The sequence below is a fragment of the Drosophila willistoni genome (assembly GCF_018902025.1).
Source record: "Drosophila willistoni isolate 14030-0811.24 chromosome 2L unlocalized genomic scaffold, UCI_dwil_1.1 Seg168, whole genome shotgun sequence".
NCBI lineage: Eukaryota > Metazoa > Arthropoda > Insecta > Diptera > Drosophilidae > Drosophila > Drosophila willistoni.
Genome location: NW_025814047.1, coordinates 6295043 through 6321357, shown reverse-complemented (window position 1 = coordinate 6321357; position 26315 = coordinate 6295043). Strand labels below are relative to the sequence as shown.

At 34.7% G+C, this 26315-nt stretch overlaps 1 protein-coding gene across 2 annotated transcripts in view; it reads left to right on the top strand.

The window, feature by feature from the left end:
• The window catches only part of LOC6640853 (matrix metalloproteinase-2), a 101719-nt gene extending 77406 nt beyond the window's left edge, over positions 1–24313 (top strand). Inside the window, exons 4-8 of one of the 2 annotated variants that reach the window (XM_023174993.2) lie at positions 19938–20078; positions 20473–20618; positions 21178–21803; positions 22744–22885; positions 22951–24313. In XM_023174993.2, coding sequence (XP_023030761.2) covers positions 19938–20078; positions 20473–20618; positions 21178–21803; positions 22744–22885; positions 22951–23498 — 1603 coding nt within the window. In that variant the 3' untranslated portion in view covers positions 23499–24313. The remainder of the gene's footprint in view (positions 1–19937; positions 20079–20472; positions 20619–21177; positions 21804–22743; positions 22886–22950) is intronic. The other variant, XM_023174994.2, reaches the window with a different exon arrangement.
• Positions 24314–26315: the final 2002 nt, after the last annotated feature.

Genomic DNA, 26315 nt, shown 5'->3' with positions numbered 1-26315 from the left:
ATATTGGATCCTATATCGATATGGTATAAGCTATTTCCCATAACTTTATAACGCATGCATATGGCCAGTTGGTTATACCCTTTGGTTAAGGTTTACTTGAAAGGGTATGAAAGAAGCCCAAGCCAACTTAAGCCCAACACGTTAGAGAACACAGAGAGAACTAAGCGTGCACAATTTGCTTTGCTTGCCCCACCGTTTGAGTTTTTTTTTTTTTGTCCATTTTTTTGGTTTCTCGGGTGTGGGGCATACAATAAGAAAAATGTTCAAGTGCCAGAATGTGTGCAAAAGAACTCAAGTTTGGCACACACACACAACCATTTATGTGTGTGTGTGTGTGTTTGTGTGTGTGTATGTTCATGCAGACGACTTCAGAACTCTTTTGCATTGTTCCTTGTTCTTGGTGCCTTTCTGTTTTCTTTTTTTTTTGCCGTTTTTGCAGATAATTTGAATTTTTTCCATTTGTTTGGTTTGGCTGTTGCTCCTTTTGCTTTTCGCTTGTTTTTCCCCCTTGCTTGGGTTTTCCCCCCTGCTCTTCTACTACTTTCTCCTAGGCAGGTCAGTTGCAGCAACATGCCTTTTCCTCTGTCTCTGTTTGTGTGTGTGTGTTTTTTGAGCAAACTGTAAATTGCTTTAGTTGGCGCATTTTTTTTGCGCTTTTTTGGCCCGCTAATATTTATGGATACGCGAAAAAGTATTCCAAGTGTTTCCCCTAGTTACGCTTATCTCTCTTTCATCCTCCCCATCTCTCTTTCTCTCCCTGCTATTTTTGCTTCAATGCCAAGAAACGTTAAGCTAGAAAACTAAATGAAACATTCCATTTAATGCCAACATCAGGAATATACGTTTTGCAATTTACCATGAAGCTTAAATTCAAGTGAATGAATGAGAAGAAAATTCCAATTAATGGGCTTAGCCATAAAAATGTCTCTGGGAAAGTTAAACGTTTTCTTAAACCACATAAATATATGAATATATGTATGTATAAATAGATTCTTGTCTTATAAACTACTCTCAATTATGAGTCTCAATTATAGATAACCATTTTTTGTTTTATATTAATGTTTTAGTTTATCGAGGCTTTAGATTTAGTTAATCTTTCTCCTTTTTAAATGTTTTTTTCAATACTTTTTTAGTTAGATTTTCTCTTCTTTCTCGTGGTTTAGTTTAAACTACCGTAATCAAATGAAACTAGGACGTTTTTTTCTCTATAAAAGCATCCTTTGTCGTTCCCCTGCAAAGGCTATTCTGGGTAATTTAAGAAACTTAATTAAAACGTTTATTTTATAACAATTCATTTGGCATTTTATTTTTATCTTTTAACAATTCATGGCAAATCAAGGAAAATTTTCACAAAGAATTTATATATGTATAAATACATTTGTATGTATTAGGACTAAGCATTTTATTGGACACCTCATTGAGTTTATGTTATTGTTGTTGTTGTTGAGTTTCTATCGTACATATAAATCAGAACAAAGTTAAATTGATCCTTTCATGTGCAGAGGGCATACAAATTGCACAACACTGACAGAAATATATATACTATATATACCTACATATATACATTATGTAAAAATGGGGGTATATAAATTCATTGATTATTTATTTATGGCACGCAACAAAAGGTGCACAAGGCACCAGAGAAACGAAAGAGAAAGATAGAGAAAAAGAGTATTGTTTGCCAGATTCGATTGTATAAATTTCCCTTTTGGCCCTTCTATATCGACATCGACATCTCTGTCGAAGCGAAGCTTCTGCCATCCTTTTCCCCCTCCTCCACTCTCTCTCTCTCTCTCTCTATCGTTGTATATGTGTGTGTGTGTGAAGTATTTTCGTTTCATATTGAGTTGAAAATGTCAAATGCATAACGAGAACAATTCACAATTTTGATGTAATTGACAGGAGTAGTAGTAGGTGGGGTTTGGTTAGCTGAGAGAGAGAGAGAGAGATAGAAGTGGGTAGAAGGGGTCTTAGCTAGGACATATCATAAAATGTCAAAGTTTGTTGTTGTTGTTGTTGTTGTTGTTGGCAACGGTAACATTTGGACAAAATGCTTTCTTATTTGACAGGCCATTTGGCACTGAAACTGTACACTAAAATGACATGACATGCCGTTACAATTGAACAGCTGCGACCACAGAGAAATGAGTACAGTGTACCAGGACCAGCAGCAACACCATAAGAACCATAAGAGGGAAAGAGATAGAGACGGAGAGAGAGAAAGGTGCAGAGAGGGAGACAGGCAGAGTCAGCCGTCAATTGAATATGCAAAAGCATTTTAATTAGACTTTCGACCCATATGCGAGCAAGTGCATGAGCTTGTCCATGCATGTCCATGCACATGCATGCTTCTGTTTGTTTGTATGTATTACATAATACTCGTAATTAAACAATGAACCGCAAAACAATTAGCTGACTTTATACAAGGACCCCAAAAGATTTTTGTGCCACTGCAATGAAACTGTGGAAAATTCCACAGGACTTTCTGCAGGTATGCAGTTGCCAGTTGCCGTTTGCAGGTGCCAGCAGTTGCTGCATATGCAAAATGAAGTTGACATCTGCTTAAGTGACTGACTTGGGGGGTGGTGGAAAGAGGAGCCAAGGGAGGCAAAGATATTGCACTCACACATATGAATGCCTGGCCTTACCTGCAGTCTGCAGTCTGCTTGATTGGACATGAAATTGATAGCTTACCAACACTCTCACACACACACACACACACACACGTATATGAACATTTTGCACACTAAAGTAGAATCCGAGGTACCGTTATATGTATGTAGGTGGATGTGGTTCCCTGCATTGGCTGATACTTGGGGTGTGGGGTGGGTGTGTATCCCTGCTTAAGCAAGTTAATTGAATTTTGCACTCAAGGACCCAACCAGTTGACACTCTTCGCCCTAACCGACCCACCCCCAATCCCCCCTCTCACACTATTTGGTTTGAGGGCGATTTCTACTTTAGTCAAACATTGACAAGACATTTGTGAAGTTTTAAGTGCATTAACTGTCAAACTGTTCGCAATCGACAAGCAAAAACCAGCTAAACGTTCTGATTTAGCTGCGTAACAACAACAACAAAAACACTTACCGTTACCACCTTATAGCCATCTCTCATCGCTTCATTACAGCGCTTTGTGTTGCAAGACTTTTACAGTTACACACACACACACACTCACATAATCCAAACTTCAAATTTTTCTTTTTGCTTCCTAATAAAAATGTTCCCCACTTTAAAAAATTTATTTGTGATTAACAATTCGCTTGTTCTTTAACGAAAATATCATTAACAATTTCGAAAATGTTTTTTAGTCCATGCATCATATTCCGATTGGGATAATCTAGAGAAAAGTTTCTAAAAATGATAAATATTCAAAACAAGCCAATTTAAATTCAAATAGATATTTGGGTACTATATTAAATCAACTGTCGCAAAACTAAAATAAAAAGGAAACACAGTTTTTGATTTCTTTTATTTTTCTTTTTTTTGCTTTTGTTGTACCGATTTTTCTCTGGAAAATGCAATTTCCCTAGTGCATAAATTGCCAAAGCTAAATATATATAAATGTATATCTATTAAAACAAAAGCAACAAAAAAAAAAGAAGTTAAGTCTTCTGTCTGTTAACTACACATTTGGGTATTTGTGTATTAACACTTTGGCAGAAAAGGCAGCCAGGGTCCAGGACATGGTCAATGTTTGGACTGTTGTTCTGGGCTAAAGTTTAATTGGCTAGTTTAATTGTCAGTGGGAGAGAGAAAAAAAGAGAAAAAGCAGCACCAACAACAACCAACAAAGAAATTTAATCAAGCGACGAACAATTGCAAGGGAACACAACCTACATACATTCTATAGATAGAAACAAACATACATAAATAAAAAGTGCAAACGTTTATTGAGTTTAACGAGCTTCGTCTGTCTGCCATGGAGAGCTAGATGAAGGAGGAGGAGGAGGAGAAAGCGGCTAAGTGAAGGGGAGCAGTAGAACATGAAAGGACTTTTAGCGTTTGGGAAATGGAGGAAATAACAGCAGCAGCAGCAGCAGCTTAATTTAAATGTCACCTGCACTAAACAAATACGCCAGAGCAACGGGGACTCGATAGACACTGAGACTGAGAGAAAGTGAGAGAGAGGGAGCAGAGACCCACAAACAGGCGATGATATTGTTAGTGACACTCTTTCAGCATTAAGTGTGTACATGACACAAACACACTGAATTCTGCCCTGCACTTCACAAGCCACTCAACATATCAACCCGAACTGCCAGCCAGTCAGCCAGCCAGCCAGCCAAACAGACCGGGCGTCAGCCAGACATAGCCCAACCAATTGACCAGGCCATCCACATTCATGGATATTTTGGGGTACTCCAACGAATAAAGGATATCTCTTCTCTTTTTCTCTTCTTTTTTTTTTTGGGTTCGACAATTTATAATGAGATCTTCTTTTATTGGACATTGATTGGCAATTATATCATTTGGCTACCGCAAATGCCTAAAAGTAGGCAATAAAATTTGTTTCTATCTTTTATAACATAGGTCAAACCTTAAGGTTAAGGTAATTTCTATTGTTTTCTTTATATAATGCAAGTTTCTATAGCATTTTGTGGCATTTTATTATGTTGTTATAAAATGTAGGTAACTTTGACTTTCATCATTCGAATTTTGCATTCTTGATAATTAAATTCATACGGTAATTGATTTCTTTACCTGGAAAAAGTTCTTCTAGTTCATCAATTTAATAGCAGACAAAAAGCTTTCTTTGAAGCACAATCACTTAATTGGTGAAGCAATTTAAATATAATGTTTGAAATAAAAATTTAATTTCATTACTAGATCAAAAAGTTGTCCAAAGAAATTGAAAGAAATCATAAAATTTACTTACTGGTTCAAGGCATAATTTCAAGTATTTACAAATTTGATTTTTGGTGCCTAAAACGTAGAACAACCTGTCTGTATATGGACATTAAATTTCATTTATTACTAGAAATGAAATTAAACACACAAAAAATAAAGAAAAATAATAATTGTGACTATGACGACAGCTGGAGCTTAAACAGAAGTAAGAGCTGAAAGCATCTTTGTCTTCTAGCCATTAACGCAGTCAGCAGAAATCATCATAAAAATAAATAATTGACAAGTCGGAACATACAGATCGAGCATTGACATTGTCCATTTGGCTAAGCAAAGAGCAGAAGTTCTTAATAATATGGTGTGGTTGTGCTCCAATGGGATGGGATGGCGGTTCCATGTCCTGCTCGACGTGTGGGTAATGGGCCGCAACGCAACGCGAGCTCGTCCCATATCATTATGCATCATTAAGTTGATGATGATGATGGTGGCCTATACTCTCCTCCCTCCCTTTGGAAAGCCTCAGTAACATATACCACTTAGGCCCCAAGGCTTCAAGACACTTCGATTTTATGGCAGCAGCATATGGACCAATCCCCCTCCTTCCCTATCCTTCATCCCTCATACAGCTATGGCTATTAACCGCATATTACTCATCGAACAATATTTTTGTGGCCACTTTTGGGTTAGTTTTTATGTCCAACACATACACAAAAACTATCTACAATGAGACCTTAATATTTTGTGAGGGTTATATATGTATGTTAGCATTATGGCTAATTCAAATTGATTTTAGCACAAAACAAAACAGAAAAAAAAAAATGAATTGTTCCATCAATAACTCTTACGTAATCGTTGTTGCTTGCACAACACAACTGTACTTGGTTTCTATATACTTAATGGGTATATATATTTTGTTCTTAGGTTTGCAATGCAAGACATTTGTATATGATATTGAGCATTGGGATATCATTTTTCATGGACAGGTTTAGTTATCCAAATAGTCCGACTTTTGTTGAATGGAAATTATAAATAATAAAAGATTTATAAGTTTTTGGAAACTTCTTTTGAGTTTTAGTTAACTTCGAAGCTAATACATCTCCTTAGAAGGAAGGCCCTAAATTGTTAGGCTTCGATAGAAATATATTATTCGGCAGTAACTTATTTTACTCTCTCTCAAAAACACTGTTCATTATGGGATTTATCGATTTATTTACAAGAAGTTTTCATCCTACAAAGAAAACAGTTGATCACGGGTTTTATTGATATATTTTTTTTAGCAATGTTTAGTATTAATTCTGTTCTAAAACCAAGTTTTTGATTGCTTGTTGCTTAACAAGTAAGTGCTATTCGAATTCTCCAGCTATCTCCAATTTCTTCACACTAACAACCGTTAAGCAAAAGTCTTTTGTATAAGGTAAAATGATTTTTTTATAGAGCAGGAAAAGAAATTAACCTAATAATCTATGTATACACATTAATAAGACATTTCTAAAAGGTCATATAAGGGTATTAAAACTTCATGTAAGTTTAGGTTTTGATTTTTGCATTGTTTGCCTTTGAAGCCTTTGACGTCTTCTCTGACTTATGGGGAGAGAATTTACTAGGTAGAATTTTTTTTCCATTGGTTGGGGTTTTGTTTGTTATCAACTTTCGTCATCAACTTTTTGGCACATTTATTTGACAAATTGTTTTGTTTTGGGCCTGCTGATGATGGAAAAAGTCAGTAATCGATATATGAATAAGGCAGAAAAGCAAAAAAAAAAAAGAAAAGCAAATTGAAACGCATAGCGAAACCCCGTAACAGTAAGAGCCACACCCCAAAGTTGGTAGTTGTCACAGGCAACAACAAGCTTACCGAAAGCTAAATAAATATCTTTATATACTTACACATCCAAATACATACATGCATACATATAGATATCTATATAAAGTGAAGCTTATATACAATTGACTAAAATTTCAATTTCTTTCCCTCTTTTTTTGTCTTTTTCTCTTGCAGGTAAGTGTTGACGTTGTCTTTTGCCTTTGGTGTGCTTGTGACTTGATTTGGTTGTAAAATCAAAGTACGTATTTTACCATCTTGTTGTTGTTGTTCTTGGTGTTGCTGATTTCTTTTTTTCACACCTTTTTTTTGCGTCTCTTAGAGAGCTGAAATCAATAAACGTATCGAACGTATCCTGCTGATAGCTGCTTAATGTTTACAATATGTCTTTATTTCACCCTCCACCCACATTTGCCTTTGACTTTACCTTGAGGCATTCACCTCACATCATCTTCATCCTGTACTTTTGCCACTGCCATTGCCATTGGCAATTGTCTGGTCTGTTCTGGTCTGGTCTGCTCTGCTCTATGTATCTTGTATGCAAAACCATTTCGATAAAACCAAGGTTCACAATTTTGCTGCTGCCGCTGCTGCTGTTGTTGTTTGTTATGATAGCCCCAGAGAAACTAGTGAACTTCTCTAATGTCAAACAATTTAGTGTGCAATGTTCGGTATATGCATCGATGTTCTGTCCCCGCTTTCCGCTCCCTCCAATACATGCAAAAAGGAGTTTGGATTGAGGGTTTGAAAGGTAACCCTGCCATTATCCGATTTGCATTTAGGTTGAATGCGCTCAAATGTGCAATTCAATTTAAGCAAACTCCTAAAGTGGATGAGGGAGCGGGGCCAACAATCACTAGAGATGACAAAAACCATAAAGAAAACTTTACATTCCCCTTTTTCAAGTGCTCTTTACATTTCCAGATCAGAAATGTTTGAATTTGTTATCACTTAAATTTCAAAATAGTTTGGTCTAGACTTATGAAATATAAAAAGAAACAGAAATTAGAAGCTTTTGAACAGTTTATATGTTTAGCTCTCAGCTCGCTTTAGAAGTATCGATTTCAATGCTTGAGTTTCCTTATGGAACTGAACAAGACTAAATATATATAATCTGGAAAACCTCAATGGCTTTTTTCAAAGAACTAAATCGAATTAAACTAACATAAACAATTCAGCAAAAACAGATCTTCAAATTTGAATGATTTTAAAAAAATGTTATAAATATTTAAAATAAATTGCCAATAGTGTCATAAAAACTTTTTAAAATGTTTATTTAGATGAAAAAGCTATAGATCGTTTTTAAAACTTTCTTTAACTATTAATAAAATTTCGTTAAGTTTTGTACAAATGTTTAAAAGTATTCAAATGGAGGCACTTTATTAAAAATTTATATATTATTTAACTAAAAAGAACATTCATAACTATTAGATCGATTCCCTTGAACATACAATCACATTTTTTGAGAAGTTCAAAAGAATATTCGAAACGTCTAAAAAATGGCTCTTAGCCAAATTATTGTGATTCAAAAATTTTGAAAATATTTTGTTTCGAAAGCTTTAATAAGCTTAACAATAATTTTAGACAGATTTTGTTAAAAAGAAATGTTATTTAGCTAATTTTGACGCTTATATCGAGTCACAAGTCATTGTGCTTATGCATCAAACACTTATCGATTGTCTCAAAACGATAATTATCGACAAACTACCCATTATTAGCTTAGGAACCTATAGAAAGTTCTATCATTAACTCTTTTTAAAGCACCAATTGTAGGCCTGTTGCTTCTTGGCTTCAAGTTCTAGCAAAGTTTTTGCCTAGTTCCTGAAAGTATGCAATTGAAAAATCAATTCAGTGGAAACGTAGTTGAAGTGCGGATGATCACGTTGTCATCTCTTAACCTCAACGCGAGAAAATAACATTGGGTTTTATTTTATTTCTTTTCGTCTCCTTTCTGTGCGTTTTTTTTTTCTTTCTGTTTTTAGTATGCAGTTAACCAGAAAAGCAGCGCAAAAAGCAGCTTAGCTTTAGCTAGAACACACACATATATACACGCAAAGTACCGTAAGAAATCGGGGAATGTGGTGCAGAGTGTTGGGGAGAGAGAGAGAGAGAGAGAGAGAGTAGAAAAAAGGTCAACATAAAAAATTCAAAGTCAGTGAAACGCAACTTAAGCTTTTTTACACTGGTTACAAAAGGGGCGTACAAAATCGGGATAAACACACATGTACAACACACAGAAACACACCAACTCGCACACAAGTACACACAAAGAGAAAGAGAGATAGAGGAGTCGCAAAGGCAATGACAGAGAGATAGCAGAAGAGACCAGAGTTAGATAGAAGAAGGACAGGAAACAGGACAGAGGGTAAAATGTGTGTGTGTGATAGAGCATAAGCAAAGTAGATTAAATACCGCAAAACAGTCGCTCAATGAGTCACATGTAAATACCAGCGAAAAAGTTTTCACTCTCTGTATATTTGTTTGTTTTTCCATTTCCATACAACCAAACTCAAAGCCGAAAAAGCGCTTAAAAATGCAAAAAACACAACGAAAAAAATGAGACAAAAATAAACAAAAAAAAAATCTCTGGAAAATCAGGTCGCAACAGCAGTTTAGTGGCCTGTCCATCTGAATATTGTATGGCGAGTGCAGGAAAATTTTGGTTTCACCTATACGTGAGTATGTGTTTGTGTGTGTGTGTGGCCATGTTTGTAGTAGTTGTAGTTCACTATATGTACTCATAGTTAGTTTCGTCTAAAACTAAGTTTGACACAAATTATGATGTTGTTGAAAAGTTGCTAGCTTAGTAAATAAAAGTTGAAATGAGTCAAAAAGTTTATTCTTGTTTTTAATTATTTCTCATTAATCTGTAATGAATACCATATAAACTAAAAAAAAAAACTACTTACAAAAATTCCCATAAAGTTTGCAAGTTAGTAAATTTAGATTAAATAGATTGTGAGAGAAACGTTTATGCGCATCTGTTACGAAAAATTTTTGGCTCAACAGTAATTTAGATTTATTTTAGGTAATGAGGTGATAGTAAAAAGGATTGAAGTGTCAAAACTCACTTTTTAATGAGTTAATGAAACCATATTCAACCTGCCCGTTTTTTTGTATTTTTAATTCAGTAACTAAAATATTTTCCTATTACGTCCCTTTTAGAGATTCTACAATTTTCTTAACTAAAAAATGTACTTATATACCTGAAAAACTGAGAATGAAATCATTTAGAACTTTTAAACATAATGTATGCCTCCCAAATGTATTAACTATTTTATGTTATTAAGAACTCCAAAATATGCACAGACAAAACGAACTTTAGAGAAATAAAATCAATTGTTAAAACGATAAATAGATACCAACTAAAAATTTCCAAGACACATATGTTTAAAACAAATCAAAACATGTGTTCAAAACTTACCTACACATTTTTCAGACGATAGCGAACCTAATCTCATTAAAATTTGAAACAGGTAATCAATTGCTTTTGTTTTAAGCTGATTTTAAACACTTTTGCAGGCTAATTAAAAACCCATTTTAAATTAGCTTACAAACTAATATCAAACATTAATTATATGAAATAAACAAACAAAAAAAAAAAAACAAATACACTTTCCAAAACCTTTGGCCAATTGAGTGCTTTAAAGTGGCTTTAATAATCCAATTTTCGAAACAGATTTTCGTAAATTTATTTAATCAATCAACAACATGGTGATTAACATAAATGAGTCATCAATTCAAATCAGATTTCGCAATAAACACCTTTCGAAAATCACATCAATTTTAAATATGTATACATATTGTATATAAAGAAACGATGGGCGAAGAGGGGGAGACGAAAGGATCGATTGAGGGTGTCAAAATGAACTTATTAAAAATTTCAAATCACATTTTGAGGTTAAATTTAATTGCAATTATTGATTGCATAATCAATGTATGTGAACATAATTTATGCACACTTTTGCTTTACGAAATGGCACATATACCATATTAAATATGCATTAGTTATACACACACATAGAGGCAGACAGACATTCACACAGACAACATAAGTTTCATTTCACTCCATAAAATGTGTTCAATGTGCGCCCATTTGTATGCTATACTTTTTTCTTTGCTCTCTTTCTCCTTCCCTCTGTTATTGGTGTTAAATTTTCACAGTTGAATTTATTGTGTATGTAAGTGTGTGATTGTGTGTGTGTGTGGGTGTATGTGTGCTGAGTAAATTTGAATTTGATTGAAAAGCAGGTGACAACCGCGTACCACACTAGCTACCCCGTTCCCCTTTTCAACCACTGCTCACCTGGTATTTCCTACGACATTTTCCTGTCACATCCTTCGGCTGGCAAACGAAGTTTAGATAACGTTTCGCATCATTTGGCAGCGGCGGTTTGACTGCTTACTCTGCCACGATGCGGTATGCTTTTCCTTGTCAAATGGTTTTGTATAGATTTCTCTTTTACCCCCTTTCCCCCATGGCCCTTCCCTTTTGCCTTGTCTCACTCACTCTTTCTCTCATTTTGCTTTTCCCATTTTTTTTTTCTTATTTGCTGCCGCATCCCTTTTGTATGTGTTCCGAGTTTGGACTGTGGGTTTTCTTTCCTCTTTTTACTTGTGACAGCTTGTTAGACGTGTATCCTAGGAAGGAAAAGGGAAAGAGTAGGTGGAGAACGGAAGGAGGGGGGAGGAATGCGGTGCTGTATATGGCATTGTGCAACACTGACAGCGATGAATGTAAGCGATTTATTTTATGATTTATTGCTTATACTTATTGTATTCCCATATACAAATGCCTGTCCATAGTGGATTTACAATACACATTTGTGACCATTTTACGAAGCATTGAACCAACCCAACCCAAGCCACCCAACTCTCAACCTTTTGTTGTTAACACTTGCACACAGGATGCTTAAACATTACGAATTCAATCAAGTGTCAAATTAGTAGAGATTCTTAATTTAAGCATTCTTTTCCTTCGACTTTCCTTTTCCCATTTTTTTTTTGTTGTGCCCTTTTTTTTATGGTCCCTAGCGTTACGCTCATAAATAAAACATACAGCCTGCCACTCAATTAGGGACCCGAATCCAAGTCCAAAATCTCTGTCTCTCTCTCTCTATCTCTTGCTCTGTGTCCAAATGCCAAAAGTTACACAAATCAAAATGTATAAAACATGCAATTTGTTTGCTGCTGCTGCTGCTATCCGCCGCACCCTTTAAAAAAAAACTTTAAAAAAAAAGTCAGACAGAAAGTGTTGGATTTTGGGAAAAGTTTTCAAAGTGTATCCAATTTGAAATCATCTGAATAAACCAAATTATAGAACTTAACACATTTTGCCTTGCTTTGACTCACTCAACCTGGGTGTGATGTTATTTATAATATGGTATCCATCACAACCTCCTTGAGTGAGCGATAGCAGGATAGAATATCCACAAAGTTCAATGAAAGATTTATTACATACATATATAAAATAATTGATCAAAATTAGATAAATAAATTATCCAAGTAGCAAAAACTAATAGCTGGATCTACATACATATATAAGTCATCAACTCTTATTAATTTTGTTTATTTTAATTAATTTAGCTCTAGATAATCATTAATGCAGTGGCCAGTTTTATTAAGTTTCTAAACAGCTAATCTACACTGGAAACTTGATTAGATAATTCTATAAATCATAGTTAGTTCTCGAAAATAGAAAAATTTTACATAACCAATAGGCAATATTTTCACATGTAAATTGGTCACATGAAAGCTAATATAAAACTTTATTACAAATTTTTCAAAAGTATATATAAAGTCTAGCTCAAACCAATTTTTTCGCTTGTAGCGCCAGCATTTGATGCCTCGTTTATCAGTAAGATTCAAAGTCTCCTCGTTTGGCGAGTCTAAGCCTGTGATATGGGAACCTTGCCCCCTAAAGTATGCAAAAAGCACTCTAAGAATTTGCCTTTTGAAACTTATAAAGTTATTTTGAAGTTGCCTGTAGAAAAACAACAATCCTTAAACCAAATATTGGAGACAATTTTAAAGTAACAAAATGTTATACATTTTATAAAAACAATAAAACGTTTTTCAACCCGTTGCAAACTTTAAGAAAACTTTTCCTTACCTTTCACAGACGTAGATCTGCGGTAGGGTCCCTTAGTTCCGGGTTTATTTCTTTTTCCAAAACTAAAGTGCAATTGAAATTTTCCAAATTTTAAATCAATTTTTCCGAAAAGTTCTATACATTTCAACATTTATTTGATCTCAACTTGTCTCGTCGGATATGTAACCAACTTTTGTATCTTTAAATGTGAATCAAGCGATTTAAAGGTAATTTAAGTAGAACAATATTTAATGTTCATGTAGTAAAGGAGAAGGGATCAAAAATATTTAAAATAAATAAAACCTAAAGATTACATAACCTACAACCTAACAGGTACTTAAAGGATAATTGCACAAAGTTAGTATGTTAATTACCTGTCAACTGGTAACTTGAACTTAATGCATTTTGCGGTTACGCAATAGAGAAGGAGAAAGAGACCACAACAATCTGTCAAACATAACAGAAATGCAGTTACGTAATATCAAATAAATAATTAAATAATGTCTTTAATTTGGTTTTTTGGATACCAATCCAATTAAAATGCTTCTCTAATACAATTTAAAGTTAATACTATATCTTAAAACTCTTATAGCATTAGCTAGCCATTTAAATCATTCAATAATTGTTTTACAGAATGTTAATCTAGTTTCAAATTCCATTAAATTTAATTTAAAGACAGGGAGAGAGAGGGAAAAGGTGAGAGGGGAAATTGGCTCTATGCCTTAAGCCTAATAAAATCTGCAAAGATGTCAATTTAATAATGCCTAATGGCAAAAATCATTTTACATCTACAGCTATATAAATTTATAAACAGCAACACTCAAATAAACTCACACACGCACAAACACTCACACATACATACATACATACATATGTCTTGTTATATAAGGCAATTTCTTAACAATTTCTATGGTCTGGAACCGTTGCCCTTAGGCAATGGCAACATTGCGTCTTGTGGTAAATATTTACCTTTTTCGGAGAAGCCCCAACTCCCTCTCCATCCTCAATGCCACTCACCCCCTCTCAACACCGAGCCAACCCCTCTTTTAAAAGATATATGTATATAAATTTATACATCTATGTGAAAATAACATTTGCAATTTTAAACACTTGAGACTTGTCGCTAAAGGCAGACAAGGAAATCCATATAAAATTTGTGTCTTCTCTGAGTGCGTGTTGCTCGGCCTCTCATAACTAATGACAATTTCCCATTTATTATATTCTCTTCGGTTGTTGTTGTTGTTGCTGTTGGTTTGGCTTGGCTTGGCTTGGCATTGTTTTTTTTTTTTTTTTTGGTTATGACTCTTGTGGTTACATTGTGATTATTTATTAATTAAATTTGTATTCTCATAAACATGGCCAAAAAGGCAAAAGCGACAAACAACAAAGAAACAGAAAGGAAGAGATGGGGAGAGAGAGAGAGACAGGAGTCATTTTTTGGGTTTCTCTTTTTTTTTGTGGCTTTTGGCTTAGACTACTTTTTGGCTTTGGTTTTTGTGTCCTTAAAACCCAAAACATGTTGCCTATTTATTTTGTCGACTTATGTAGGTAAAGGCTTTTATTCAACAATTTTTATTGAGTTTGCCTTTTGCCATCTTTTTTGTTCTTTACTTGCCCTCAAACTCTTTTCTTTGTGAGTTTTAAATTTTTTATGCCAAGTCTAATTATGTTTGTTGTTGCTACAGCTGGTTGAGATTAGCCCACAATGAGTGAGTGACATAGAGAGAAAGAGAGAGAGAGAGAGAGATAAAGTGTTCTTGGACTCAGGTGCGGTTTGGTCCTTGTAGAGGGGCAAGAATTAAAATGATTTTCACAATTTAAGCCATGATTTTTGAAATGATTAATTATTTATGCTCAAATGTTATTGATTTATTATTTTGTTGAGCCAAATTTTGAAGTGAACTATTAAATTAAATTATATTTAAAACATTTTCTCTGCTTTTTTATACAATTTGAATACATACTTTTTCTATTACTTTGATTTAAAAAAAGGGCATAAAGAAGACATTTTTTTTGTAAATTTGATGAAAAAAAATGACTTCGTATTCTCGAAATCTGAATTGTATACAGAACAATAACAAAATGCAAGACTATGGTCGTATTTGATCATTAATATGACTCTAAAAGGAGTTGAAATTAATAGAATGATGAGTTAATAAGCAATTCATGACTAAGGTACCAATTTATCCCAGCAAAGTTGTCACTTATGATCAGAGTTCAATTGAGCTTAAAATAAAATGGTATATGATTAACATTTTATAAAATGCTGGACTTAGCTCTATTAATATCTTTGCTTTGCATAATGAATCCTGCCAGAACTAAAACTATATACACAAGACTTTTTAAAGAAGTTATTCAAAGCATTTTACTTGTATCTAAAAAAGATTTACCTTCTCAATAACACCTTCAGGGTTTAACCATTCTCGAAGTATTTTACTAATTGATATTATTTACTTCATTCGACATTTTTCTCAAAGAATTTTTTAACACTTTCAACCTTAAGAAACGTTTTCCGCTAGCGTGACAAATTGTTATCACTTTTAAACTTGTTAAGGCAAGTTTTGGCTTAAAGTCTCGGTACGAATTTCTTAATAAATATTTCAACTCTCAACTTTTTACCGATTTATTCTCATGTATATGTATATATATATATATCCCATATACCATGCACCATGCATGCAGAAAGAAACTTTTTTGCAGTCTCTAAGAAAAATTGCCATGTTTTACGCTCATCTTCCTTTTCGATTTTTTTTAATTTGTGCGAAATTAAGCAAAAAATAAACTCATTTTGTTAGTAGCGAAACTTTTTCGATAGCTGTCTGACAACAACAACGACAAACCGAAAGAAAAGCACAAGAAAAATTCAACCAAAACTCAACTTTTCGCTAAAAAGTTCGAAATGCACAAAAAAAAAAAGAGAAATAAAATTGTCTCTGGCTGCGTAGGGAAAATAAGTAAGAGAGACGAAAAAAAATCTATGCGATTGAAAGACAGATTGGAAAATGTGACGACGACGACGTTGGCGATGGCAAATGGCGATGAAGCCGACGGCATTTTCTATTACGGCCAAGTTTGTTCCATTCTGTATGTATGGTCTTGACTTTAGGTAATGCAAAGGCTAAAGAAAAAGGAAAAGAAAAAAAAGCGAAAGCCACGAGGCTGCTGCCAACGGTGATTTAGTTGTTAGGATGTCGAACGTACATTTCATGGCTCGATGTGCTCAATTCAATCAATTTGGTAATACAGACAGTCAGACAAATCGTACCTAAAGCAATTTTAATCAAATATTCTATATATCAATATGTGTTGAGCCTATTTTTTTTTTTTTTTTTTGTTTGCTTCTAACCAAAAATTGAGATTGTCAGCCAGTTGGAATTTGATCAAAAAGGAGATTATCAGTTGGAATTTTCTTTTAGAAGAATGGATACATTTATTTTAGAGAAAGATTTCTATAGAGTGGAGAGAATGTTGTTTTTTCTTATATAGCTCATTTCACTGAGAAGTTTTTTTTTGTGTGTGTGTGTCCCTTTTCATCCATTTGCTTAATTGTTCAGTTTGTTTTACGTGTAAAGGCAACAAATTGGCCAAAGCACACGTTTCCTACCTTGTACACTGGGAACAGTTTACAATTTTTGCCAAAAAGCATATCCTTACTACCCTCGTCCTCTTACTCTTGCATTGCTATCTGGGGGTTCATAATAATTTAAATGCTCGGCACACAAAGTGACATGGCAAAGACAAACAGAGGTCAAACCAAAAACGACGACAACAACAACGACGAGGACGATGTAGATGACTGGTTGAGAGAGAAAGAAGAGTAAGAGATATGGAGCAGCTGGACCAGCTGCAGCTGCTGCTAGCTGGGCAAATGTTGTTGACTGGCTACGTGACAGGATGCACTGCAATGGCTTGCATTTAAATCCAAGCGCAGTAGCAACAAAATTAGCACTACAAAGAGGCAAAGGCTACCAACCTACCTAACTACTATCTACTAGAGAAAGATAGAGTGGAGTGCAAAGAGAGAGAGAGAGAGTAGTGGGGTTTTTGGAGTTGGTTATCCTTCAGTTAATTTACCCGGGCACAAGCAACAAGCTTTGTGCAAATAGTAGACGAGCCGACGAGCCGTCGCGGCGGCAATACGAAACACGGTAAAGGGGCTCCTTGTCTCTCTCTATCTCTCTCTCTAAAATGGAGTTCTTTTCCAGGGGGTGGGCAGATCAACAACTAAGCAAACAAATGGCGTTGCAATTGAGCACGTTTTTCGAGTCTACAGTCCAGGGTCCAAGACCAAAATGGAAATCAACTGCGACACGGTGTTACTTGGGCACAAATGATGAGTGGGGAGTTCTGTTGCAGTAGCAGCATCAGAAACAGCAGAAACAGCGACAGGTCTCGTAGGTCAAGTGGCAGCATTCACCAGTTGTCAGTCCGTTGTACGTGTGGCTAATGATGTTGCACTGAGTGTTTTTGTTTGTACGCAGAGCGTAAAACAAAACACACACACACGCATCCAAATAGAGCTGTAACAGCAACTAAAATCAATCTTAAAGTCCTGCCCTGCATAGCCCTAAAAGTTAGGCTATATTTTTTGGTTTGCCTTCTTACTCACGTATTACTTAAAGCTAAATTTGCATTGCCTGACTTTCTTTTAACTTGGCTTTCTTTCTATTTCTCTTTTTTGCCATCTATCTCTTACTGTGCAGCTTTTGCAATTTATAGCAGAAATCCAATTTGCAATTGTTATAAAGTGATAGCGACTGAAAGAATACCCTAAGATCAAGTAGTCAATCTATTTTGAAGTCTGACTTCACCTGCGAATATACTGTACACATTGATAAGGCACTGTGTTTGTTTAACTTTCACTTTTTTGTGAAAGAAATATTCTAAAATTTGACTCGTTTACATGGATTAAGACCAATCTATAAAAAATATAAAAAAATGCCTGTGTTCTTATTTGGCAAGAATTAAAAATCACTTCATAAAAGATCTGCTTCTCAGTGGACGATAATCTTTTGCTATTAACATTTTTTGTCAAAAGATAAAATAAAAATATATTTTAATGGTTTTTGAACAGAGAATAATATAATATTTTTGTTCTTTTTTAAGGTTTTAGTAAAATCTTATCTCTTTTCAATATCTTTATCTCTCTCTTTGGAGCTAAATAGTGTTTGATACAATTCAATAAATTTTCACAAACTTTGCCCCAAAAGCACTTTCAGCAAAGTTGAACCCCAATTAGTTATACCCTAACCAAGTTGTTAGCTTAAAGGGTATATGTAAATGGCATTCATTTAAATTGAGACGATCGTTTGGTTTTGCCATCTATTGCACAAGTGGTTAAATGCCTCAATGGACATTGAACAATAATACCCATACGCACTGTAAGCCCTCGTATTCCCACAGCGAAACGAAGGGGAACACATAGAAGCAAACAGAAAAAGAGAGAAAAGTCAACTTCTCAAAAGAAATTAAGAAACATGGAAACCTAGATGGCTGGTCTAGCTAGACTGGACCTGGGACCTGGACACTAACGGCAGGCTTTGGTTAAACCACAAAAAAGGATCAACTTTTTTTTGTTCTTCTTTTCCTTTTTCCTTTCATTTTTGTTTGTTTTGTTTGTTTGCTGCGTGTGTTAGTTAACAGCAGGGTCCTTTTTTTAGGTATAAAAGAAACATAACTAATTTGCATAAAATGTTGAAACACAGAAAAGCAAGAGCAAGATACATAGATAGAAAGAAAATAAGATGGGTGACGCGGGGTGAGAAGGAACGGGGGAGATGAGGTGGGCTAAAAGGGACGACAAAGTTTGCTGACGGAAATCGAGTAAAGTCGTAAGTGGAGAGTGTTCTCTGTTGCCTTACTTGCTCTTACTTGGCCTAGGTAAAAAAAAAACTTTTGGCACAAAATTTTACAAAATAGTAAACTAAGTGAAAACCACCGAAATCCAAACCCCTCATGCCCCCTTCAACCTCTATACCAACTCCATTATGCAAAAAAAAAAAACAAAAAAGAAACATAACAAAATATACATAGGTAAGAAAAAAGGACACCTAACCAAAAAAGGAATAAAGGAAACTTTAGCCTAACCAAGTGAAAGTTGTACGTGTGTTTCTTAGTCCCTATGTGTGTATGTGTGTGTGGGTGTTCTACCCACCATATTAGCGGTTAGTGTCTTTCCTTAAAACCAAAAAAATAAAAAACTAAGCTCCTGGCCCAAAGATAATGCACAGCAGAAGACAAAAACAAACCAAAAAAAAAAGTAACTTTGAAGTATGCAAGGAGACCAAAGTTATGCAAGACTCTGCGGAATCTGTGAGTGTGTGTGAAACTAAGTGTGTGTGTGTGCAGTTTCGTCCTTAGATAAATTCTTAATAAATTCACTTTGCAATGTGACAAACAATTTAAACAAACTTAATAAAGTGGAAAGTGTCCCCCTCAAGCAAAAAAAGGTCAGAATTTTGAATTGATTTTCAAAAAACATCTTTTAAATGCAATTTAACCGACTTAAACATTGGGTTGCCTGCTAGGAAAAGTGCTTATAAATAAAACAGGTTTAACTATTTTCGGATAACTTTTAGAGTAAGGGTTCATTTGTTATGCCAAGGACTCGAATGTGCGTTTCTTACGGATTTTGGCCTCTTAAAACAAATTTTAAAGCCTACAAGCTGTTTACGAATGTCCAAATTATTTGCTTGACAAACAGTCAATATTATTTTATTTTGTATTTCAAACCAAATGGAAAAATAGAATAAATGAATAGAAATCTGAAAATGACTTAATGACTCTTAAAAAAAGGTTGGAGAAATTGACTTCTGACTAAAGAACTCATCAGTCTAACAGTTAACTGAAATTGTACAAGAATTTAGTGATGATTTTTTGTATTTTGTTGAGGATATCCAAAGATAATCTTTGAAACAAGAAAAGCTTTTAATTAAAGTCATTATTGAATTTAAAGTGTTGATTTCGTGATAAAAGAAGCTTTCTATTACGTCTATGCAATACTAAAAAGAACTTTATTCCTTATATACCAACTACATACAACATAAAAGTTTTTAAGGTCTGTCTAACGATTTCGATTCAATTTCCAGCTGCACATAAAGCCATAAGCTATAAGCCATAATAATTTCTGCTCGAAAATCTTTCTAACCTTACGTTTATTTTTTTGTCTTTTTACAGTCTGGTCAACCAAACGATGTCCAAGGCAGGACAAATCCGTCAAATGGTGACGCGAGCATTGCGTGTATGGGAAAATAACTCCAAGTTGACATTCCGTGAGGTATACAGCGATCAGGCGGACATCCAAGTACTATTCGCAAGGTTAGTAACTAAAAGGATGGGTGGAGGGCAGAACAGAGGAGTGAACCATAAAAAACGTCTTTTAGTGCCATAAACATGGGGGCCACCAAGGCAAACACATAAAATTGCACTTAAAACGCGAACAACGATAAATAAGCCAAGTATTAAACCATGAAGATGATGATGAGAACGATGCCAATGATGCCAATGCCTGCAATGATGATGACGTTGGGTGGAAAGGGGCTGGCGAAGAAGGGTAATAGGGGTTGAAAGAAAAGCCAATTTTCGAAATCAAAGAGTTTATGTTGTGGCAAAAGCTGTTTATGCTTAGATATTAGCTATTTCGCTCTTTTTATATAGAGCCACAGAGAAGCCATCATAATATAGGAAATATTCTTGTTATATCTCTAAACAGACGTGATCATGGCGATGGCTATAAATTCGATGGCCCCGGCCAGGTGCTGGCTCATGCATTTTATCCTGGTGTTGGACGCGGCGGTGATGCACATTTCGATGCGGAGGAAACTTGGGAATTTGATTCGACCACAGATGATAGTCGGGGTAAGTTCATAAATTTACACATCAATTAATCACAATTAGATAATAATAATGTTCTGTGGTTCGGTTTCTACCAACTGGCGTTCGCGTGTTTGCTGCAGGCGTTAAAACCGCAGGCAAAATCAATAAACGTTGCATACATTGCGGGGCTTCCTGGCGCCCAGGACGCCGCGACCGAGTTTGCTCTCGCTCTCTCTCTCTCTCTCTCTCTCTGACTTTGCCTTGTGCATTTTGTAATTTAGCACAATAAATCGTCTGAGTCGACGGTCGCGGCTTCCAAACAAGCAAACAGTCAGTCGACTGACATTTTTAATGGTTTTTAATGCCAATAAAAAATTGTCAGCATGATGCGTGACGTTGCCAGCAGCAGCGGCAGCAAGCACCGTCAGCAGCCATTTCCCTATATCTGTGTGTGTGTGTGTGTAGTAAACGAGAAAAGAGGAAATGTTGCAATGACGCCATTTTTATGCCACTTACAAAGTCGTCATGGCAATTTTTCCCTCCCTTTCCAAAAAAAAAAAAACTCCCTGCTTATCATGTCTCATTCATTTCTCGTTTCTAGGAACCAACTTTCTCAATGTGGCCCTTCATGAATTGGGACATTCTTTGGGTCTGGGTCATTCATCGGATTCGAATGCCGTTATGTTTCCCTGGTATCAGAATAATGAAGTCGATGGCAAATTGCCCGATGATGATCGTAATGGCATTCAAGAGCTGTATGGAGCCAAAGACAAAACCTGGGGACCGTATCGACCACGTACAACCCCAACAACGACCACAACAACTACGATGCGTTCGCTTGTCTATAGACCTAATTATCCGCCTCGATATCCATACAATCGGTCTGGTGAAGATTACGAGCGTGCAAGACAAGAGCGTGAAAGGCAGGAACGCCTGAGACAGGAGCGCATAAGACAGGAGCGTGAGCGACAACGGGAAAGAGAAAGACAAGAGCGTGAACGTGAAAGAGAACGCGAAAGAGAGCGTTTGAATCGCGAAAGACAAGAGCGAGAGCGCACTGGAACAACAACCACAACGACAAGAAGACCAAGACCCTACTCAACCGTAGGATATCGACACAATACCCATAAACCGCATAAGCCACGAAAACCGAAACCAAATTCCTGTATGACCACCTATGACGCCATCTCCATGATACGCAGTGAATTGTTCATCTTTAGTGGGCAGGTAAGAGACTTGACCACAATTAGATAATGTAGCATTTTGCAGCTAGAGTCAGCGTCAAGGCAAAGTAATAGGTTCAAAATAAATTCTCTTTGAATAATTGAAAAGAAAAAGCAAAGAATTTAAGAAAAACACCTAGTTACAACGATAACTCTTTTACCAATTGTCTGACGCTTTTCAGAACTTGATGCTTTCCTATGTTTTGCTTTTTTGATAATTCCAATTCCCAACTGGGTTTAGTGTTGAAGTAGAGGCATGTCCTTAGAATTCTATAGAGGTCAGCAAAGTCGGCTCATGAGATATATCTTTGTAGTTCTTTTAAAATATGGGAAAATCGACTCATATTGATAAACTAGTTCACATACTCACTTTTTAATGAGTGAACAAGATCATTTACTCAGTCACTCACTGAGTCAATTGTTCACTTGATTCACTGGATTGTTTAAGTGCGTCACTGACTTATTTGTTCAATTGAGCCACTTGTTCACTTCACTTTATTGTAGATTGAACATTTTCTGGGAAAAAAGCTACTGAATCCTTGAGTTACTGAGTCAGTAAGTGAAGAAGGTAGTAAGCCAAAAAATAGAATAATATCTAGTGCATATCCTTAATGACTAAAGGGAGTTGTTCACATTTGTTCATCCACTCGACCCAAGCGGCCCAACATTACTATACAAACAACCTGCTTAAGTTTTAATTGTCTTCCAAAATGACTTCGAGCCTTGATAAACGAGAAAAAAATAATTATATTAAAAGAAAATTTTTACGCAGCTTACTAATTTGGCAAAAAAAAAATTGTTAAATCAGCTAAACCTAAATTTATGTGTACCTATTAGATTTTTGTCTTTCAGTACATTGATTTAGTTAGATTGATTTTAGTTATATTATAAATATAATTTTATATTAATAAACATAATAATAAAACCCAATTTTTCGACATCAGTTCCTTTGGCGCATTGGTAACAATGGCTTATATCCTGGCTATCCCACGGAAACACGAAGACATTGGTCAGCATTACCTGAAAACTTTGCTCGAATCGATGCAGTTTATGAGAATAAACAGCGACAAATTGTATTCTTCATAGGTAAGTGTGGCAAAATGTCCTTAATCAATCTCAATTTATAACTACTATCTTGTATTTTATTCCAGGTCGCGAGTATTATGTATTTGATTCAGTTGAAATAGTACGAGGTTATCCACAACCATTGACTAGTTTGGGTCTGCCACCGTCATTGAGCCACATTGATGCCGCCTTCGTTTGGGGTCACAATAATCGAACTTATTTAACCAGTGGCACTTTATATTGGCGCATTGATGATGCCACGGGTCAAGTAGAACCTGTGGACTATCCACGTGATATGTCCATTTGGTCTGGTGTTGGTTATAACATTGATGCCGCCTTCCAGTATAAGAATGGCAAAACGTATTTCTTTAAAAATCTTAGCTATTGGGAATTCAATGATGATTTGATGAGAGTTGCCCATGCCAGACCCAAGCTATCATCACGTCAATGGATGCAATGTGCTCGCAGTATCAACGATGTTGATGAAGATCTTCGCTATATCCATTCACCCTTGGTCTCTAGCGAGGAAGAGCAGACAACCGAGGACATAAATAGTGGATCAAGAGAAAAAACAATCAACATCAGTCTCTTCTTAATAATGCTATTATTGATGACATTTAATCGGAGCAGTTAAAGTATAAGACATAATATTTAAAGTAATCTATATAATAATAGCTTAAGAGCCATGACATACAGGGATTTCTTTGCATCCAGTTTGAATTCAAGTTCATTTTTTTATCTATAACAATATACATACAATATATTAAATATAGAGTCAAATCTGGACTGTCGGACAGTCTAGTATTCCTCCAAAAAAGAAGAAGATGACAACAAACCACACCCAAGCGGCCTTATCTAGCTTCTACTATGCAGACAACCAAGTGAGTTGTCTTATGGGTTAATTAGATGGAAAATCTAGGTAGGGATTAGCATTTTTTTTTTCTTCTTTATTTTGCACAACACTTGCCAATTGTGCATCAGATCTATATAGATAACAGATATTAGATATACTTATGCAATGGGACGATTTAATAGTTTTAAGACAAAAGACATTTGGTTGATCTCTCCCAACGAAAGCTAATAATTTTGATAGATGAACTTCAATCCAATTACACTGGAAATATTATTTCAGAAGTGAGATTTTCGAATTCTCCTTACTTTATACTAAAAGAAAGCGAAAAAACTTTGAAAATCTTCTCCAAAAGTCACTTAACTATTAAATCTCTCCCATTAAAAACAAGTATATACATATATATGAAATATATGCTATATGGGAAATGCATTTTCCCATTACCACAACTGCCTTATAATTAAGTAGAGTATTTGCTATCAGAAATAGAAATAAATTCCAATTATAAGCATTTTGCTACTTATTTTGTCCAATAATTTGTTTTCGATTGTCATGCGTGTAATTTTTTTTTTTCCTCCACTCTCTAATATTTTATTTATATTTAAATAATGTGATATTATCATAAATTTCCTAAGTGAAATTGAAATTGATTTAAAAAAAACAAAAAAGGAAACAAAAACACTTTACAATGATTGACTTTATTTTTAGCTACTTGTTTTATTTAAAGTTTTAGTTTATGCATAAGAAAAAATATTTTGTACGGATTTTTATGTAAGTTGGGATTAAAAACAAACAAAAAAAAACAATCTAAACATAAAGTATTTTATATGAAATAAAGAAACTTTCAACAAACATATTTTAATGTTTCTTTAACTGAAGAAAGCGTTGAAATTTAATCTTTAAAACTCTGGAAGAGATGGCATCGAGACTACCGAGCACTAATATAGCGAAAAGGACGATTAACTGGCCAAAATACGCTGTGTTTCATTTCAAAGCCTCGAGCTTAGTCAAATTTAAAAAAAAATATTATCGGGTAATCGCCACTGAGAGCTGGCAGTATTTGGCTGACTGCAAAATGGCCAACAACGCGAAAACTTTTAGGTAAATCTAGGAAGCACATCTTAGAACTGTTTCACAGGATCGGATTTCACTGCAAAATATTCTATAAGAGGCTAAAGATGGTATACCACTTGCTATGTTAATTCACCTTAGAAAACACCAGACAAAAGGAAAGAGAATCTTTGGAACCTCGTCAACTTCATAAGACTATATTATATGACCAAAATGTGACTTTTTTCACTTGATGCTTAATAAATTCACTATCGCTCTAATAAGAAATGTAATTTCGAAAACATCAGAATTTTGACTTCGGCCTAATCTTTTTCGAATGTGTCCGTATATCATTTTTTTTCAACCGAAAACACAAATCATATCATAAGTAAAAATTATACCGTTAAGTCAAACATAGCCGGCTCGAGGTCAATTTTTAAAACAAGATTTATTCAAAGGGGTTTGCACAAAAAGTGGACCCTTGCATTGTAAGATTTGCAAATCTTTTTTCGCTTCACTTAGTTGTAATCCCCAACCAGTTTTAGCGCTGAAGACATGGTATAGCCATTTCAATTCTGATAATGATGGAACTCAGTGCTTCGTAAAAAAGGTATACAGACAAGCTTTCGCCACCTTTGCTGTGCTGCCTTTAAAATAATTTTATTTTATGTTGACTTGAATATAGATACTATTTTTTTTAAATTTTGGTATTTTAAAAGTCTGAAATGCACTTAAACATTAAAAATTGTAGTTTATATCTAACATCTACAACTAATTTCAACGTTTGTAAATTTGGAGAAATCATTGTTGGACCTTTTATATATCATATATTTTAGAATTTTAGGGAAAGAACATAATCAGAATGGTTTCCTGAGTATATACTTTTGATGGGTAGTGAATGTACTTTTCTATTCACATATTCCCTTTCAAATTTGGCTGTCGTTCTTTTATAACACAACCCACAACCGGTCAAAGATCCTTATTTAAAATGTCTCTATCAAGACTTGGTAAATTAGTGTTAAGTTATAAGATCTCAACTAACAAATTGTTCATAAGAACAAATGTACCTAAATGTGAAGTACCTAGAAATCACACCTAACTAATATAGATATCCAAAAATTATAAAATAATTACGAATTTTGTAATAAAAAATTATTTATCGTTACTGTTTCTTAGCCATTCGTCATCATGATAAACAAATTTTATATTCAAAACCCCAATATTCGCACTTATCTACATACATATGTTTATGTAGATATATAATAGCAAAAGCAAAACTTTTGTTATCATTTATCCAAAAACAAAAAAAAAATGACTTGTCAAATATTCCAACACTCTCAGCTACTTTTGCCAACTACTTTAGAGATAGGTCCAACATGTTGAACAAATACACAAACACATTTTCCTACCAAATATATATATAAATAGATAAGACTTGCCACATTATCATTTATTTTTTTCAAACAAAAACACCAACAAAAAAGGTCCAAATAATAAAAGTAAAAACAGATGTATCATGTAGAACGTTTACCTTATCTATCTGCCAATAGA